The sequence below is a fragment of the Macadamia integrifolia genome, chromosome 6 (genome assembly GCF_013358625.1).
Source record: "Macadamia integrifolia cultivar HAES 741 chromosome 6, SCU_Mint_v3, whole genome shotgun sequence".
Lineage (NCBI taxonomy): Eukaryota > Viridiplantae > Streptophyta > Magnoliopsida > Proteales > Proteaceae > Macadamia > Macadamia integrifolia.
The window spans coordinates 23,234,256-23,249,854 of NC_056562.1; the positions used below are offsets into that span (position 1 = coordinate 23,234,256).

A 15,599-nucleotide genomic window follows, 5' to 3' on the forward strand; every position below is an offset into this window, starting at 1 on the left:
ACAAAAAACAAAAGCAACAATTCAAGACAGAATTACTAAAAAATACTTAATCCCTCCAAATTTTCAATAAGAAATTGAGATAGACACCTATCACAATTGATTGAGACCTGGAAGGCCAATCCATATCCATTAGGGATCATAAAAGCTTTGGACGTTTATCCTCAAAGGTTCAACACCTTCGGCTTCTTTTCCTTCATAAATGCACTCCATTCAACTGGTTTACACACTGCCCCATCATAAACAACATTCTTCGGTTACTTCTTCCCATATGTTAAGAACGTGCCACCATCATCCACTCCCTTGCAGACAGCAATTGCATGGTATTCGTCACTGAAGCACGGCAGTTGCCATGGACAAGCTTCTGCAACGAGTCATATTCCTCGGGGCTCCACGGTCCTTTGATCCGATCCTTATCTTTTCTTGAAGAAGCCATGGATGATTGGTAGAACTTGATTCTCCATTCACTGTTCAAAACCCTAACCCTAGACTACAAGATTAAGGTCAAGGATAAAGGTATAAGGATAAGTTTACATATTCATAAGGGTAGTTTGGCCATTTAGCAAAAAATGATTGATGACAGCATCACTTAACTCCTTAAACCTACCGGAATGGATTTTTTAGATATAATTTTGAGAAAATGAGGGATCCACTAGACATTATTTTCATTTTTGGGTGTTACTCCAAGTTATTTGCAATTTTAAGGGTGGTACTAGAAAATTTCCCTTTTTTTTTATTAACAAAAGATGGTGGTATGTAACATTGTATTATAATTTATTTTATTTATAATGTATTATTTTATAACCTACGTTAGAATGCAAAAATACATGAAAATTACTTAGATTACCCAAAATTGGTTTTTGACTTACAAAATTACTATTTACCAAAAAAGAAAAAAAGAAAAAAAACCAACCAGTGCGAACCTAAACATTGGTTGAACCTAAGGCGTTTCCAAGTTTTTCGATCGGGGAGCAGGGACGATACTTAGGCTAGTGGACTCAAGCGTAGCTGTTCGAGTGGAAGGCCAGAACCCCAACCTGTATGCATGCACAACACTCCACCGGTGAACTTGACGACTTGGGGCTCTCTGTTGCTTCTTTGTCTCCTCTGCCATCTTCCAACTTGTTCTTATTGCCGGCTTGCAGCCCCCATCAGAATATCCCAGTCCACCTATTAGTATGTATACACGGGGGCGGGGTTGCAGTGAAGAGAGGGAAGGGAAGTAGGGGCAGGTGTTGATTGAAGAAACTAATAGGGGTAAAAATGTCAAAAAATATATTAGGGTGAGGGTTGGATACTGTTTTGGGTAGTTTGGTAAATCCTAACTCAAAGGTGGGTAGTTTTGTAAACTCAAACCAGTTTGGTAAATGGAAACTGAAAAAGTGGGTAATCTTGTAGATAGGGGTGTCAATGGGTCGGTTGGGCTGGGTTATTTTAAAACCCCAACCCAACCCAACCCTACCCAAAGGATTCTTAACTCAATCCACCCAGCCTAACATTGTCTCAGTCTAGGCCCAACTCTGTGGGGCTTAGCCCAGCCTAGCCCAACCATGATGGGCACTAATTGGGTTGGGCTTAGTACTATCCACCCCTGCCCAGTATTATTGGTAATTTGGTTGCTAGATCTTGATGCATTAGACCGAGACCGAAAAACCAAGATTTTCATATATATATATATATATATATATGTAGATTGTGGATAATGAAGACATTTTGCAGACCTTATCCATTTATAATTAATAACATATTTATATTATTATTATTTTTATTATGTACTTAATATGTGGGGTTGGGTAAGGTTGAATCGGGTTGTAGTGGGTTGAAACCTCAACCCTGGCCCAACCCAACTTAGCCTCGGGCTTGAAATTCTCAACCCTAGCCCACCCTATGGGCTGAAATCTCAACCCAAGCCTTATTCGGGCTCAGGGCTGGTTACGGCTGACTGGGCTTTTTTGATGCCCCTACTTCTTGTTTTCCCTATTATATAACCAAGGTTAAAAGTTAGGATTGGGTTGGGCTTGGGCAAGGCCTCAATTCGAGCCCATCCTATTTTCAATCCTAACCCGCCCTCAGGAATAGAAAACTTAACCCAAGTCAGGGTTGGGGCTTGGCCAAGGCCTCAACCCGAGCCTGCCCTCAGGATTAGAAAACTTAACTCAAGCCCTATTTAGGCTCAGTTCGGGTTTGGGTTATTAGGGCCAAATTTACACCATTAATAATTTAATCTTTGAGCAATAATCCATAAGGACTTGTTTGTTTAACACATTAACTCTTCCGATGCTTCAAATAGCCTATACGAATCAATTGAAGCTAGCTAGTACATTCCCTTCTAATCTCCCTTTCGCCGCTACTGGAAAACATAGTTTGATCAGAAGTTAGCAGTCCTTGGTGTTGCATTAAGCTCTTGTAAAACCAGTGATCAAACTGAAGACGATGTTTCATCAAATGGCATCGCGACCAGTGGGTCAATTTTTGGATATGGGTACTCATCTATGAAACCCATTCGGAACGTTACCTCCATTGTAGGGTCAGATTAGCCAGTTCAGATCCTCTACACGTAAATGTATGCTTTATGTTTTAACATCTATCCCTTTTGCTTCCATAAATACCTCTTTTGATCACCTTATGAATGATAGTAAATGGAACAAATGTCATTAGATCAGATGAGATCAGTCTGAATTGGTCATTTTAACCTTTTGCTTTTCACAAAAAGTATATTTTTCTACGATAAAATATTGACACCCTATTCTGGTCATTCAGGTACTAGTATCCATCATGCAATATGGCTAATATGGCTAAAATGGCTAATTCAATATCGATACTTAGAATCATAGTGCGGTTTGACAATTGGCAATTGGCAATTGGCAATTGACAAATTCGATGCAATGGGAGAAACTGAAATTGTGGACCCTAGAATGTGTTAAAAGATCAAATATGGGAAGTACCTTCTATACGAACTTTTAAATAAGATGATCGTCAACTTGCAGTAGCCACTCGCCATCTAGATAGCAACGTTGGCAGCCCTCTTCCCCTTGTAAACCGGTTGTCAACCGGCTGGCCACCATGGACCCTTCGCATGCGTTTAAAACAAAGCCCATGAGACGTTATGGTTCATTCACAATCAAGCTCCGGTCTAGATTGGTCAAATAATTTTTTTTCTTAGCAAATGTTGTCTGTCCAAGAGTGCCTTATGGCCGAAGCATAGGGCCTCTCACCAACATAAAATTTTGTTTTTTGTTTTTGTTTTTGTTTTTGGAAAAAAGAATAGCTATGCCAGACACACTTGAACGTGAAAAGACCATCTTACCCCTGAACCACTAATTCTATATGTATGTGTACAATAGCTAGATTTCTATCATAGTCCTCAGGGGGTGAAAATTTGGCCCGGACAATCCAAACCTATCTTGGCCTGTCCTGAGCTTGAATAGGGTTTGGGCCAAGTTTTTTGACCATGAGGGTGGGTTAGGGCTGAAAAACCTCAACCCTGGATCAGGGTTGGGTCAAGCTCGGGTTGAGGCCTCAACCTGGCCCAACCCGACCCAACCCAGCCCAAAATTTAACTCTGAATTTTTATGTTAGAATTTAGAGCTCCTATTGGTGGTTCATTTTTTTATAATTTTTTAATATTTAAGATATGAATGGAAAAATAGATCAATCAAGGTTAATCCAACCATTGCAGAAGCCAAGGTCAACCCAACCCAGCCCAACCCGACCCAACATGGCCCCTTCGACCCAACCTGACCCTGAGGGGTCAATTAGTACCGGGTTGGGTTGGTATGAACCCGGTAGGGTTGGGCCTGAACATGAACCAAGCAAGGTTGGGTTGGGTCCAAGCTGAATTTTGAGGACCTAAAGTTGGATTAGAGTTTAAGAAACCCGACCCAACCCAACCCAACCCAACCCGATTTCATTGCTAATAGCCCCATTATTGGAATCTTCACTGTGGGCTTCCCATTGTGGTCTTTGTTTCTATAGCTTCTATTTTTGTTGGATGGGAAAGGGAGAGAGAGCGGTGCTAGGCCAGGAACGAGAATGGTTTGCATGTTTATAAAATACAAACCAGCTGGTTAGATGGGTTGAACCCACCCTAAATGTTATTTTCCTCATGCAGCCTTTTGGTCAGACCTTAGGCTCTGTCGCTCCGCGAACGAGCGCACAAAGCCTCGCCCCCACACCCCCCACCCCCCAAACACACCGAAGTTTGATCTTTTTCGAGCAAATCCGGAAAGAGGTCAATTGTAATTAAATCAGTTTGATATGTTGGTCGGTTGCTTTTTCAAATCCATGGGTTTAAGGACTAACATACAAGAAAACCATAACCGGATGCCTTTTAGTTCATTAACTTCATTTTATTATGTCTATTTGTTTGATGGAGAAGACAAGCTTATTAAACACAATTATTGTTGTTTACATACAGTGATCATGAATTTGTTCTTATCCCATTCATTTTCAAAGTCCCAGGGAAGGCAAAATGTTGATTTTGCGTCTATATCTTTCTCTTTTCTTTCTTTCCTCTTTCCCATAGAATACCACCGAAGAATCTGACCTCCATTTCCTCCTTCTCTCAACAAATTCTACCTAATTAAAAATTACATATTCTATTATTTTCATCTTCTCCCTTTTATCCCTCAAACAAACGGACCTTCCAATATGAAGGTTTCATGATTGAAGAGTGTTGAATATGATGTCCAAGCTGGCTTAGGCTGGTTTTTCTCCTAAGGTTTCCTGATGTTGACAGCAATCAATAGGGTTGGCCTTCCTTAGTATTTCTTAGCTCTAATCAAGTTTTGCTTTATCATTCTAGGTAAAAAAGAAAAAGAGGCTCTGCTTTATCAAAAAAGAAAAAAAGGTCTATCAAGTTCTACCCTATTTCCACTCTCAACAACTTGGTTTCCTAATCCAACAATCACCCTCTAATTCCAATGAGTCCTTAAGGTTTTCTTCGGTTGCAAGGGGAATCAAAAGGAAGGAAAATGAAATATATGTATATAGTTAGTTAGTTAGTTAGTTGGTTAGTCATTACTCCATGTGCTATATCATTAACATCAAATCATTCTATATTTGGTTGCTAAATTTGAGCCTAGAATATTCTATTCTGAACCATGACCTCCTACAACAATCTCACACCATCCATTGGGTGTGGGGGTTCACCTCTGGAGAGGATTAGGCCTCGTTAAATTTCACTTTATTTTGAACCAGAACCCTTTATTATAAAACATAAAATATATCATTACTAAATATCATAAAAAAAAATTTAAGTAGTTTATATAATCACATGCGATGTTTTACAAAAATATCCCTTTCCTTCTCCATGGATTTAGAATCAATTTTCTCTCTCTTCATTTAATAGATTCTAAATCCACGGACCAGGACGTCCAAGAACATTCTCGTACGTGAACCTGATCCGTTCACCACCCAAGAAAACTTAATTAGTCCAATCGTATAAATATTGCATTAATTGTGAATAAGAATCTTTGGTTTTGAAAAAGCCTCTATAATTAAGAGAGAGACAGATTAAAATCTCATCAGTTGATACAAATTAAGAAAGAAATCAGTTTGATCAGTTAGGCGGGCTTAGTGGACTGACACGAACCCAATGATGATGACTAATGAAGTTTCGTTCGACTTTTCAAGAGTCATTACATGCAAGTGGCTTTTGCAGATGGGTATAAGTAAAGGAGATTAATGAGGGCATTGTCATCTTATGCTTTTACCATCTATATATCTCCGTTCCTCTTCTTCCTCAAAAAATCCTCAAGAGTTAGCTAGTTGGTTTTCTTCAGGTCTTCATTTTACCAGAAAAAAAAAAAAAGGTTTTCTTCAAGTCTTCAACCCCTAATCATATTCTCTCTTCATTATTTGTAAATGCCATCCATCTTACACATGTTCATCTTTTTTACAGCATCAACACAACTTGTTTCAAGTCTGCTTATCATAGCACTCAGAAGACCAAAGGTATGTACCTGCATTTTACCTTAATATATAAAAGATGTTTCCAATCTTACACATATTCTCTGCTCTAGCTTTCAAAACAACTGATATTAAATATAAAAGATGCTTGTACGAACACCCTCCCTTTAGCCATGCATACTGGTGTCTACCTGCACTTTACCTTAATAATTAGGATTCGGCTCATCTCCAATTCCTGCCTCTCCAAATCCCTATCAATTCCACTTAGGGTTGTGAAACCTATCCACCATAAGATCCAACGGTTGCTTGTACATAGCAAGTTCAAACCTCAAAGCCGCCACACTTTTTCAAAAACCATAAATGGTACTCACACCCAATCATTCCTCAAGAGTTGTTGTAAAGATAGTGTTGAACCATTGAAAATACCTAAAAGGTTTGCAGTGATCCAAGGATAACTATTGTAAATGTTTGGTTGTTGATTTGCCACATAAATGGTACTCACACCCAATCATTTCTCTATTTTTCTTTTCTAGAAACTCTCCCAAGGGTTCAGTTGAGAGACAACCCAAATAGTCCAGTCCAACATCAATCAAATTGTGGCTACCTAGGCCTTGCTAGGAGCTAGACAGCTTGCCCTCTGATCTAGGCGGCTTGTGCCCTAACTTGGGTGCATCAAAATCGTTTGTAATGAGGGAATGAGGTGTAGACAATTTGGATCCTTGGGCAGCCTAGAATGCAGCTACCTTGATGCTTGGCTAAGGTAACCACCTGGAGGGTTGCAGAAGCCTCAGATTCCCAAATTTGCTTAGGTTTGTTTCTAAATTTGTGAATTCCTTCCACCCTCTAATTCCAATGAGTATTTAAGGTTTTCTTTGGTTGCAAAGAGAATCAAAAGGAAGGAAAGTGAACTTTTTATACCCCATGTGCTATATCACTAACAACAAATCATTCTATATTTGGTTGCTAAATTTGAGCTTAGAATATTCTCTTCTGGACCATGAGCTCTTACAACAATCTCACACCGTCCATTGGGTGTGGGGGGGTCACCTCTGGAGAGGATTTGGCCTCGTTAAATTTCACTTTATTTTGAACTAGAACCCTTAATTATAAAACATCAAATATATCATTACTAAATATCATAAAAAAAATTTAAGTAGTTTATATAATCACATGGGATGATTTACAAAAATATCACTTCCCTTGTCTTTAAATTTTCCTTACAATCAATCATAAACTAAGGTTATAAAGTGTACCCTAGGTCTCCATTGTTCATTGCTCTTCTTTTATTATTCTTTGTTTTCTTTTCTCCCTTTTCTCGTAGTCTCCTACCAGAAGATTCCTTTAGGAAGTCTGGGGTTGGTAAAAAAGACATCCCCTTCTTTCCCCTTTCCTATCCATTTGAATTTCTTAGATTGGGTTCTACACACACACCAAAAAATAAAAAATAAAAAGAAATCTTAGATTAGAAACCCCATAATTTTATTACGCGTCTCAAAATAGATTCTTTTTCTAAAAATTGAGATTCAAAGGTTTTGTACATTCATTCATTCATAAAAATAAAAAAATTAAAAAGAAGAAGAAGAAGAAGAAGTTGTGCAGGATTCTAAACTCATGAATTAAGCCTAAATTGTGGAGAAAAACCACAATGGGGGAGGGGTGGGGGGTGTGCTTGGTAATAAACCACCCTAGCTGTACCGGATCTAGATTTAATCTTTGGTTCAATGATCTAAGTCTACCCAATTATGGATGGTAATTCCATACTTTGGAAGGTGAATATACAACAAATCAAGGGAGAGAAATCTATATTTTTTGATGATTACAAAAGGAGAAAGCAGGTTAATGGTAGGTGTCATTCGTAGCCCTTAGATTTAGGGTTATGGTTTTTAAGGTTTGGGATTTAATCAACCTTAATTGGATGGCAGCAGTCTCCCATAAGGGAAGTGTAGTGAACAATCTTTTACCAGAAAAAAAGAAAAAAGTAGTGAACAATCTTAGCATGGATGGGAAAAGTGTTTTTTACTATTTTTCTTATTCTATCGGATGGTACTCAGAAATACCTTTTCTGAGTGGAAGGTATTTCTAAGGCCAGGTTGGGCTGGATGGTTCCAGGCAGGAGTGGGATAGGCTGGATTGTGATGAATCATGTTAAACCGTGTCGAGATGACTCAGGTCAACCCAATGTGGGGATTTTGTTTTTATTAGATTCCATTTTAATGGTCAAAATTAAAACATTGATATCCTTTAATCGTGTTGCTGATTTGGATGCACCACAGATCGATACATAAGGTGTCAAAATTCAGTGTCTACAATGCCATATTTTTTACAGTCTAAATGTCTTCTAAGGATATTGAGATTATGAAACATTTTTTGTGAGTTCCGGCCATGAATGTCTTCATTGGCCAGATATTTGTTATGAAATTGAAAGAGTATTTTTGTATTTGTATCCAAGATAAATGAATTTTGGATTACTATTGAGGTTATCCTCAAGTTGTTGAAAAATATCAGTTTATTTATAAAACGATGAGACCAACTGAAAGACCACGTTAATCTTGGATTTTCATTTAGGGTGATGGGAATAATGTTTGGAAGCATTCTAGATACAGATTGAATTTAAAATTTCAGTTATAATGGCTGCTAAATAGTTGAGGAAATTATTCTCCCACTCCCCTATATGTTTCGTGTTACACTCAAACTCGTTGTGAAGTTTATAATTACAAACGCACCTTGGGATGTTAACACTAAGCAAATGTTAAATGACTTTTTTATTCTCAACTACGAAACCTACTGCGGAGCATCAACCAAAGAAAACCTGTAAAGAATTATAAAGCAAATTTCCGAATGAATTGTGAATAGTCCGCTACTATTATGAGTGAACGCTGAAATTGAATCCTTCATTGTTGTTGTTGTGGCAGATTTTCATGGACTCCGACAGGAAACATGTGATTAAAGTGTTGGAGAGGCTAGAAGTATAGGATTGCTTCATAGAAATCATCCGCTTCGAGACACTCTAACCCGAACCTCTCGAAATCTAGTTGGCCTGATGCCAAAATCTTACGAAGGGGTTGCACTCACTACCGAAATCTTATCTCTGCCCTTGCCAACCATGGCAGCCATCTCAGGCCACGTATCAATCAGCCGGCGGCTTCATATAGCGCAAAAACCCTAATTCTCCCATGGTTTCTCAAGGAAAAGACGATAATAAGGGTTGAGGGAAAAATCGTCATCTCTATTGGACCAAAGGTATTTTAAGGTTTAACACAAATTTTTAACACACTTAACAGTTTCTCACTCACAATCAGGGTACAGTTGATATATTCTTTAACTTAGAAGGGAAGAATTTGTAATTCCAAACTTCGCAAGGGAGGATTGTATAATACCTAAAACATATAGAGGAGGGGAGTGAAATTTCCTCTAAATAGTTGAAGTGTTCAGTTGAGAAATGTTCTTAACTAATTGGGGTAAATTCAACCAGAGCACGGTTTTAAAAATTAGATCGAATCAATCAGGATCAGCTAGATTGGATTGGTTTGGCCAATACTGATTCAATCTGTACTGCTCCACTGATACAGTATATGGGTAAATGGTCCAAAACACCCATTTTATTTTTATTTTTATTTTTAGTTTAAAAAAAAAAAGGTTAAATCCATCAGATATCAATTGATACTGATCTTAAGTTTTAAAACCTTGCCCCGGAGTGGCTAGGCAATGATGAATTAGAATTCCCTTGCAATGGAAATGGAGATGTCGTTGTTATAGATGATACTGTTGTCTTCACCCTAGGCAGTGTTCCAAGTTTCAATATTAGCTTCAGAGGTACAATTTGGGAAAATATGTTTTTAAATTATGGTTGATTGACTTTGGCTATGGATGTAAACGGATAATCGAAAGTCCAAGTTTGATTCACAGCTATATCTATTTAGGGGTATCCGTATCCGATAAAAATATCTTGGTTCAAATATGAATTATCTGGAACATAATTATTTTATCCGAATGGATAATCAATTACAATAAAGAATAGAAATAAAAGAGTAGCTAATTAATGATCTTGAGGGTTCTTGAAGATTAGAGAGGTCTTAAAGAATGAAAAAAAGAGCCAAGACAACTTAGAATGGATTGAGAGAAAATTGTATCAATTTGGGTAGGGATGCCAATTTCAAGCTCCCATCACCACGGAGTGAACTAGTGACTCTGCCAGCCATTGAGATGAGCTTGCTTTTGCATCCTGATATATGCTCCTTCACCTTGTCCAGAACAGAGGAAAGGAAATTTTTCTTCACCCTTCCTTCAAAGATCTGAACCCCAAGGTATTTTGTGGGAAAGTTGCAGACAGGAATTCCCAAAGCATCCGAGATGTCTCTCATGCGAGAAGGCCTAATTCTCCCTATGAAAAACTTCATTTTTTCAAGGTTAACATGCTGACCTGAAAAGTCTTGGTACTTCCTTAGAAAGGCATTGAGATTTCTGACATATTTTATGGATACATTCATGAAGATAAATATGTCATCAACGAATAGAAGATGAACTGGCATTAACTCGCCTCTAGGACTCTGAAGAGCTTTGATTTTCCCATCATGAAGAAGACCGTGCAGCCCTTTGCAAAGGACCTTTTCTGCAAGAATGAAGAGAATCAGAGACATGGGTTCCCCTTGTCTTAAACCCCTCTCCACATTGAAATAACCCGCTGGACCTCCATTCAAAAGGATTGAGATTTTTGAAGAACTAAGAACCTGATGGATCCAATTAAGCCACTTATCAGAGAACCCAAATCGCTTCAGAACATGCAGAATAAAGTCCTAGTAAATGGTATCAAACGCTTTCTGAACATCAATTTTAATATCAAGACCTCCTCCTCTGGTGGCTGAGAACATGATATTACACAACTCTGAAGCCAATCCAATATTAGTATGAATCAACTTGCCAGATTGGAAAGTCCCCTGCTCTTTAGAGATCAATCTTGGCAACAAGAAAGACATTCTTGTCACTAAGATTTTGGAGATAGCTTTGCAGAGGAAATTCCCCATGCATAGGGGTCAGAATTTGTCAAGGGAAGTTGCTCTATCAACCTTTGGAATCAAAGCTAAAAAATTGTTGTTCATACCTTGGGGCATTTTCCCAGTGAGAAAAAAATTCTGTGATTGCTCTAATAAAGTCGCCTTTTATTACATCCCAACAATGCCTGAAAAAATATCCAGGGAAACCATCTGGACCTGGGGAGCTATTAGGGTCCAGATCTCAAACTACTTTCTTGATCTCTACTACACCAGGGATCGCATCCAGAGAAAGCATGTCAACCTCATCTACAAGCGTAGGGATGGCGTTCAGTAGGTCCAGGTGCTCAGCGGCTGTGAAAGACTGATACTAATCTATCATATGAGTGGCGATCACATCTCTATCGGTAACCTTTGAACCATCCGATTTTTCCACATTCTGATCGTGTTCCGTGCCCTTTTGATTTTATCATAAAGATGGAAAATTTTAGAATTCCTATCTCCATGCTTTAACCAAGTAATACGAAATTTCTCCACCCACTGCTTTTCATGATATTTTAATGCGTTTAAATAAGCTATTTTTGTATCTGCCTCCTTACCAAATAAAGTTTCATACTTGAAGCTATAATTTGACATTGGATCTCAGCAAGGGCCTCTTTTGTTTTAATCAATTCGACTTCAAAGTTCGGGAACACTTGCCTTGCCCAAGCTCGAATGACAGGCTTTAGCCTTTTGAGCTTTCGAGTGAAGATAAAACTAGCGGAACCATATATGGGTTGAGACCATTCTTCCTGAATTACCTGAATAAAAGAGGGGTGATCAAGCCTAAATTTGTGCATTCGAAATGGGCAATTACCTGGCTTAGGACAGGCCTTTAAAACAACTAGGATCAGCCAGTGATCTGAAAAATCTCGGTGAAGCACAGATTGGGCACAATCTTGGAAATGACTTGCGAAGCTTCGTTATAGAGACCTGTCCAAAACAACAGCCACGTTCCCTCTCTTCCTATTATTTGACCATGTGAATTTAGCACCATTAGAGGGGATCTGCAACAGAGAGCAAGAATCGATCATTGCTTCAAACTCTGCAGCCGAGCCCAAGCTAAAGGCACCCGGACCGCGCTTTTCGTGAGAGGCAAGGGCGGTGTTGAAATCCCCAACCACAAGCCAAGGGTCTAACATCATAGGCACCACTGCAAGATCCATCCACAACTCTCTTCTTTTCACCCTGAAGCTGCTGGCATGAATGACTGACAAATCTTGACAGACAGTTGCTACTCAGACTCTGATACGACAGAAGGCTTGGGCAGCCCTCTCTTCCACATCAACCAAAGATTGGGGACCTTTTCCTCCCTAGTGTTATGAATCATGTCGGCTTCGAAGCCATTTTTATTGAAAAAAAAAAGCAGGATAAGCAGATGAGTCTACCATAGGCTCTGCCAAGTAAATGATATCAGGATTTTTTTCTGCAATAATTCTTCTCAAGGCCAAGTGAGTTGCAGCCTTCTTGAATCCCCTAACATTCCAGAACAAGACCTTCATTAATCACTTTGATGAATTTGCCAATCATTCAGACCTTCTGGTCTGCTCTGAGGTCGTTGGTGCCTTATCCTTCTTGCGAAGACCTACTCCAGCTGACTCTCTTAGTGAAGCTCGAGCAACCATGTCATCAACACGGGCTATTTTGTCATGGTGGAGGAAGACCACCCCACCCTGAACGACAGTAGGCGATATGGAAGTTACATGGTGTTCAATGTGTGTGTCATGGTCCGAGCCATCCTCATCAGATTGAACAAGGGCATCCTCGTCTAATCCCATACCACCCAACCCATTTATATAACCTAATTTGTCATTGGCACTAGAGTCCTTAGAAACTGCGGCTTCAGAGTCCTGATTAGCACCTCTTGGAGCTAATTCAGTGTAATCTTGTTGAATAGGTAAGAGTACCTCAATCGAACCAGCTCTAGAAAGAGTCCTACCAGCTGCCACTTCCCTATTTTGAGAGCCGTTAGAGGATCCCAAAAAGTTAGGAGATCGAAAGTGAGAATGGGAAGAAAAATCTCCCCCATCAACACGCTGACTCGACAAGTCATCATCGCCTCCACCATCGTTCCCTGCCCCCATCGCCGGTTGAGACTAGTCGGCGTTACCTTCGTCTGTAAAAACAGCACCAGGGATTCCTGGCTTAGCTCGAGGGAGAGAAGCTTCTCTTCTTCTTTCTCTACAATCATGGAGATTGTGACCAATCTTCTTTCAATGACCACATCTTCCACGGCTATCTTCATAAATTATGACTTGAGAGAACCAGAATCGCTCGCCTGTATTGGACTGTCTTCTCTCCACTTGTATCTCTTCAATCCTTCTGCTACCCACCTCTACCTCAACCATGACCCTGGCGTAGCCACCCCTGGATGCTGCATGGGTTCTACGGTCAAGAGCCATTGGCCTACCAGCAGCTTTGGCCATGGTGAGCAGAACTTTCTCGTGCCAATATTCAAGAGGAAGGTCTAGGAAGCAAATCTAGATCATCCTTGTAACAGGCTATTTTTCGTGTACATTGAAGTCCCTCTTCCACCTTTGGAATTTGGGAATTTGAGATCCCACTCTAACCGAGTTTCGCTTCCATATGATTACCATGTCGGACTCTAGTTCAAATTGTAAGAGAAAAAATCCTTTCCCCGTCGGAGCCATGGCAGATCTACCCTTTAAAGGCTAGGATTCTTTTGCTTCCCTTCAAATATCATTCATTGAAATGTATTTGAAGTTTGTTCACCCTATGAGTGCAAACTTAAACTTTTCAAGCGCTCTTCGTAAGCCTCTTGCGGGATGATGACTGTGGTTAAAGATCCTACCTAGATAGGATCAGGCAGGTCATTAATAATTGGGAGCTCTCCTCCCACAATGGTAGAATACGTTGCTTTCTTCTTGGGATCTTGCGGAGCCTCAGCAGGAGGGAGGACAGCAACGGCACCAGCTCCCTCAGGTTGCCGCTCCTTAGGTAGCCAGAAGTCGTTGAGGAGAGATTGTCTTCCGCGATTAGGAGGATGATCTCCGTTCCCATTGCCTAGATCCCTAGCAATTTTGCCAGACATGGCTCTTGCCTATTCACCTTCACTACACTTTTGATGATGTGGAAGAGAGGGCGACATCTATCTCTCTAACTCTCGAACAAATCGAACAAATTATGCTGGGCAGCTGGGTTTGTGTAGCAGGCTAGGGTCCAGAGTAAACATGAGGACGGCATTCTGTAGAACAGAGATGATGGTAGGAATCTTGCAGACAGTGAGGGGGCGAGAGGGTACTGTAGGGAGGTGAGGGGTGGAGCCATGAAGAAACCTACCCCTACCGGAGCTGGTAGGGGTGGGTTTTATTTATTATTATTTTTTTTTAATTTGAATATGTTGTAGAAACCATGGTTAATTATATATTTTGTATTAAATACACATTTGACTACAGCTTTTTACAACTGGTGTTAAAGATTGCTATCTAGCCGCAATTTACTAACCACGGAGAAATATGGATTTTCAATTGCCATGGTAGCCATGGTTATTAAACTGCATGGAACGATTATTAGCCACGATTTTAATGACAATGGCCACAGGGAAAAAAATCACAGCAAAAGGGGTTTTATTTTTTTTAGTGGTTGTTTTGGTTTTCTGTGTCTTTCTTGTCATTTGAGGTCTAACTTTATAAAGAGTAACAGGAGTGATGCTGAGGTATATATCTTATTAAAAAATGTTTCAAAAATAATTTCTAAGAGTCGGTTGGTTCACAAAAAAGACAATATTGAGAAGAAACGATGCAAGTTGTCTTTAGGGCTGCAAAATCAAATAAAAAATTAAGTAAATAATTGTAAAATGATAAGATCTAATCTAAATTTTGGGAGAATTCATTTCACACTTTCCATTTATAAAACACATTAAATCTTCAAATCATGAATTTTTTTTTTGGTAAGAAAATCATGTAGATTGGCTGTCAAAGTAAAGTAACAGAAGGGGTTTCTCTTTTAAACCATTCATACGTACCTGCCCAGTTACTGGCTGATTCTAATTTTACAGATTTAAAGGGATCCTTATCTTATTGATAAGATTTTCCTTCTCATAGGGAGACTTTCATAATATAAATAACCAACGTATTTGAGTTTCAGATATAGAACAGAGTTGAATCAAACATGAGACAATCCTTGTCTTTCTTCTCCTCCCCTGTATTCTTCTTTCTGGTCATTCTATTTCTAGCCAAGGTTGATGCTGATATCGTCAATGAAACATGTAAAAAAGCTTCTCAGGTTGACAAGGAGCTCCAATATGACTTGTGCGTTGCGGCTCTTAGACAAGATCCCAAGAGCCACAGTGCAGATCTCTCAGGGCTATGGATCATCTCAGCAAATTTAGTCAAAGACAATACAACAAAGATTAGTTCACGGATTGAGGAGCTCTTGAAATCCGATCCAGATGTTAAGGGTTGCTTGCGGGAATGTAAGTTGCATTACTCTATAGCGGAGCTTAATACAAAACGTGCAATTGAATCCTTCGAATCTAAGAATTACAAGGATGCTAATGTTGCTGTGAGTGCCGCGTTAACCGATGCTACGACTTGTGAAGACGCGTTTAAGGAGAGTGGCCTAAAATCGCTTTTGATAGCAGAGTATAATTCTTACTGCCAGCTTTGTTCAATTGCGCTGGATATTGGCTCTTTTTTTATATGA

The 15,599-nt window shown here is 39.4% G+C and overlaps 1 protein-coding gene across 1 annotated transcript; it reads left to right on the top strand.

Annotated features, from left to right (window-relative positions):
* The first annotated feature begins 15,065 nt into the window (after positions 1–15,065).
* LOC122082139 (putative invertase inhibitor) lies at positions 15,066–15,599 on the top strand. Its single transcript, XM_042649623.1, has one exon. It carries the CDS (start codon positions 15,066–15,068, stop codon positions 15,597–15,599), a length of 534 nt encoding a protein of 177 aa, XP_042505557.1.